Source organism: Diachasma alloeum, unplaced genomic scaffold (genome assembly GCF_001412515.2).
Source record: "Diachasma alloeum isolate Michigan unplaced genomic scaffold, Dall2.0 Dall_scaffold_02128, whole genome shotgun sequence".
Lineage (NCBI taxonomy): Eukaryota > Metazoa > Arthropoda > Insecta > Hymenoptera > Braconidae > Diachasma > Diachasma alloeum.
In genome coordinates, this window is record NW_021682096.1 from 273 (window position 1) to 3,532 (window position 3,260).

The 3,260-nt window shown below is 46.0% G+C and overlaps 1 protein-coding gene across 1 annotated transcript; it reads left to right on the plus strand.

Moving 5' to 3' along the window:
• Positions 1-2,138: 2,138 nt before the first annotated feature.
• LOC107046829 (ribonuclease H1-like) lies at positions 2,139-2,594 on the plus strand. The gene has a single exon (XM_015269547.1). It carries the CDS (start codon positions 2,139-2,141, stop codon positions 2,592-2,594), a length of 456 nt encoding a protein of 151 aa, XP_015125033.1.
• The last annotated feature ends 666 nt before the right edge of the window (positions 2,595-3,260 follow it).

Genomic DNA, 3,260 nt, shown 5'->3' on the forward strand with positions numbered 1-3,260 from the left:
TAAGACCAGAAATCATTAAGGAATGCCATGCAACTCTCCCCGGAGGACACAAAGGGATTGTGAAAACCTTCAACCGAGTAAGGGAAAGGTTCTACTGGCCCGGGATGAAGCAGGAAATAGAGAGATTTATCAAACTCTGCCGAACCTGTCAACTAGAGAAAATTCGAAGGGTGAAATTCCGACAGGCCATGCTCATCACCGAAACATCCAGCGAATGCTTCAAGAGAATCTCTATCGATACCGTAGGCCCCCTCCCAGCTACACGTATGGGTCACTGCCATATCTTGACGATACAAGATAACTTCTCCAAGCACTGCACCGCTGTACCCCTTAAGGATATCAAGGCTCACACTATCGCTCATGCACTAGCAACCAAGTATGTAGCCCTGTACGGATGCCCCAAGATAATCCTCTCAGATAAAGGGNCTACTGTAAATCTATGTCATGGTGGAATCCGGATGCCTCCAGCGGCCCTAAGACCAGAAATCATTAAGGAACGCCATGCAACTCTCCCCGGAGGACACAAAGGGATTGTGAAAACCTTCAACCGAGTAAGGGAAAGGTTCTACTGGCCCGGGATGAAGCAGGAAATAGAGAGATTTATCAAACTCTGCCGAACCTGTCAACTAGAGAAAATTCGAAGGGTGAAATTCCGACAGCCCATGCTCATCACCGAAACACCCAGCGAATGCTTCGAGAGAATCTCTATCGATACCGTAGGCCCCCTCCCAGCTACACGTATGGGTCACTGCCATATCTTGACGATACAAGATAACTTCTCCAAGCACTGCACCGCTGTACCCCTTAAGGATATCAAGGCTCACACTATCGCTCATGCACTAGCAACCAAGTATGTAGCCCTGTACGGATGCTCCAAGATAATCCTCTCAGATAAAGGGATCAGCATCCTCAGCAAATTGTTCAGTCAACTGGGAAAGGTCCTGAGATTCCACCATTTAACGACATCTGGATATAGACCTCAGTCAAATGGGGCCCTTGAGAGAAGTCATCACGTACTAGCCGAGTATCTGAAGANAAATAGAGAGATTTATCAAACTCTGCCGAACCTGTCAACTAGAGAAAATTCGAAGGGTGAAATTCCGACAGCCCATGCTCATCACCGAAACACCCAGCGAATGCTTCGAGAGAATTTCTATCGATACCGTAGGCCCCCTCCCAGCTACACGTATGGGTCACTACCATATCTTGACGATACAAGATAACTTCTCCAAGCACTGCACCGCTGTACCCCTTAAGGATATCAAGGCTCACACTATCGCTCATGCACTAGCAACCAAGTATGTAGCCCTGTACGGATGCCCCAAGATAATCCTCTCAGATAAAGGGACCAGCTTCCTCAGCAAATTGTTCAGTCAACTGGGAAAGGTCCTGAGATTCCACCATATAACGACATCTGGATATAGACCTCAGTCAAATGGAGCCCTTGAGAGAAGTCATCACGTACTAGCCGAGTATCTGAAGACCTATACCGACGAATTCACCGACTGGGATGAGCTCCTCCCCTTCGCCATGCTATCGTACAATACTACTGTGCATAGCTCAACAAATTTCACACCATTTGAAGTCCTGTATGGAAAAAGGGCAGTTCTCCCCTCCAACGTTACCGACGAAGATGAGCCAATACATACCTACAACGATTACATGGTGGACTTAATTAACAAACTGCAGAAAATTCACCAACTCGCCTTCGACCACCTGGAAAAGGCCAAACTACATTCCAAGGGTCTTTACGACCGAAACGTTAGACCAATAGACCTCAAAATAGGGCAATTCGTCTACGTCGAGAAGGAGCCCAAGATCGGAAAATTGGATCNAGGTCCTGAGATTCCACCATATAACGACATCTGGATATAGACCTCAGTCAAATGGAGCCATTGAGAGAAGTCATCACGTACTAGCCAAGTATCTGAAGACCTATACCGACGAATTCACCGACTGGGATAAGCTCCTCCCCTTCGCCATGCTATCGTACAATACTACTGTGCATAGCTCAGCAAATTTCACACCATTTGAAGTCCTGTATGGAAAAAGGGCAGTTCTCCCCNATTCAATGACAAACAAAATATCCTTAGCCGTACCTGAATGTATACGATTGAAAATGAAACCATTCCAGGGACATGAGTACAGACGGATCAGGACGCACACTAGTTTACGTCGATGGCTCCTGCTCCTTTAACGGCTCAACCGATGCCAAAGCAGGAATCGGAGTGTGGTTCGCGGACAACAGCCCCCTCAACACCCACAAAACTCTTCAAGGTACACGGGCCACCAACATCACCGCCGAAACAGCGGCCGCCATCGAAGCATGCCAAATATGCATTCGCCATGACATTTCGAGAATACGAATAATCACCGATTCCAAATACCTCATCAGCTGCATGACTGAGCACATAAAGAAATGGNTGCAATTCGGCTATGTCGAGAAGGAGCCCAAGATCGGAAAATTGGATCAGGCCTACACCGGACCCTACGAGATTGTTGACATAATCGAAAAAGGAAACGTATACTTAGAAAGCGAAGACGGACACCACTTCATGAAACACCCAAACAAACTGAAACCCTGCGCAGAATGAGACAACACTCAAAAAAAAAAANGCAATTCGGCTATGTCGAGAAGGAGCCCAAGATCGGAAAATTGGATCAGGCCTACACCGGACCCTACGAGATTGTTGACATAATCGAAAAAGGAAACGTATACTTAGAAAGCGAAGACGGACACCACTTCATGAAACACCCAAACAAACTGAAACCCTGCGCAGAATGAGACAACACTCCAAAAAAAAAATTTTCAAGAAATTCTCCAACTTACAGAACACAATATCATGAGAGCTATCCTCATCATATGGACCACCGTTTGGGTAATCCAGGCCGAAACAGATTTAAAACTCAACCAAATCTACCAACATGAATCAATAGACCACAACCCTGGACTCTACTATGAGAAAATCGACCAAATAAGAACAATCAACAGAAAATGGCGACTGATGCTCACAGTGGACATGCACAACCTCCTAGGACAACCCCTCCCAGGGATACAAACCATAGAAAAACATCAAACCGAATGCTATAAACACCAAGGAAAGCAAACTTGCGATAAAGTACTAGGCATAACCATCATGGAAGAGTACAAGACAACACTCCAAACAATACAGAAACATTTGGAAAGAATCTGGAAAAGTCCAAAACAGAACCCCAAAAGACGTTATAGCAGATCCCCTCTGCTAGGATTCGTAGGCACC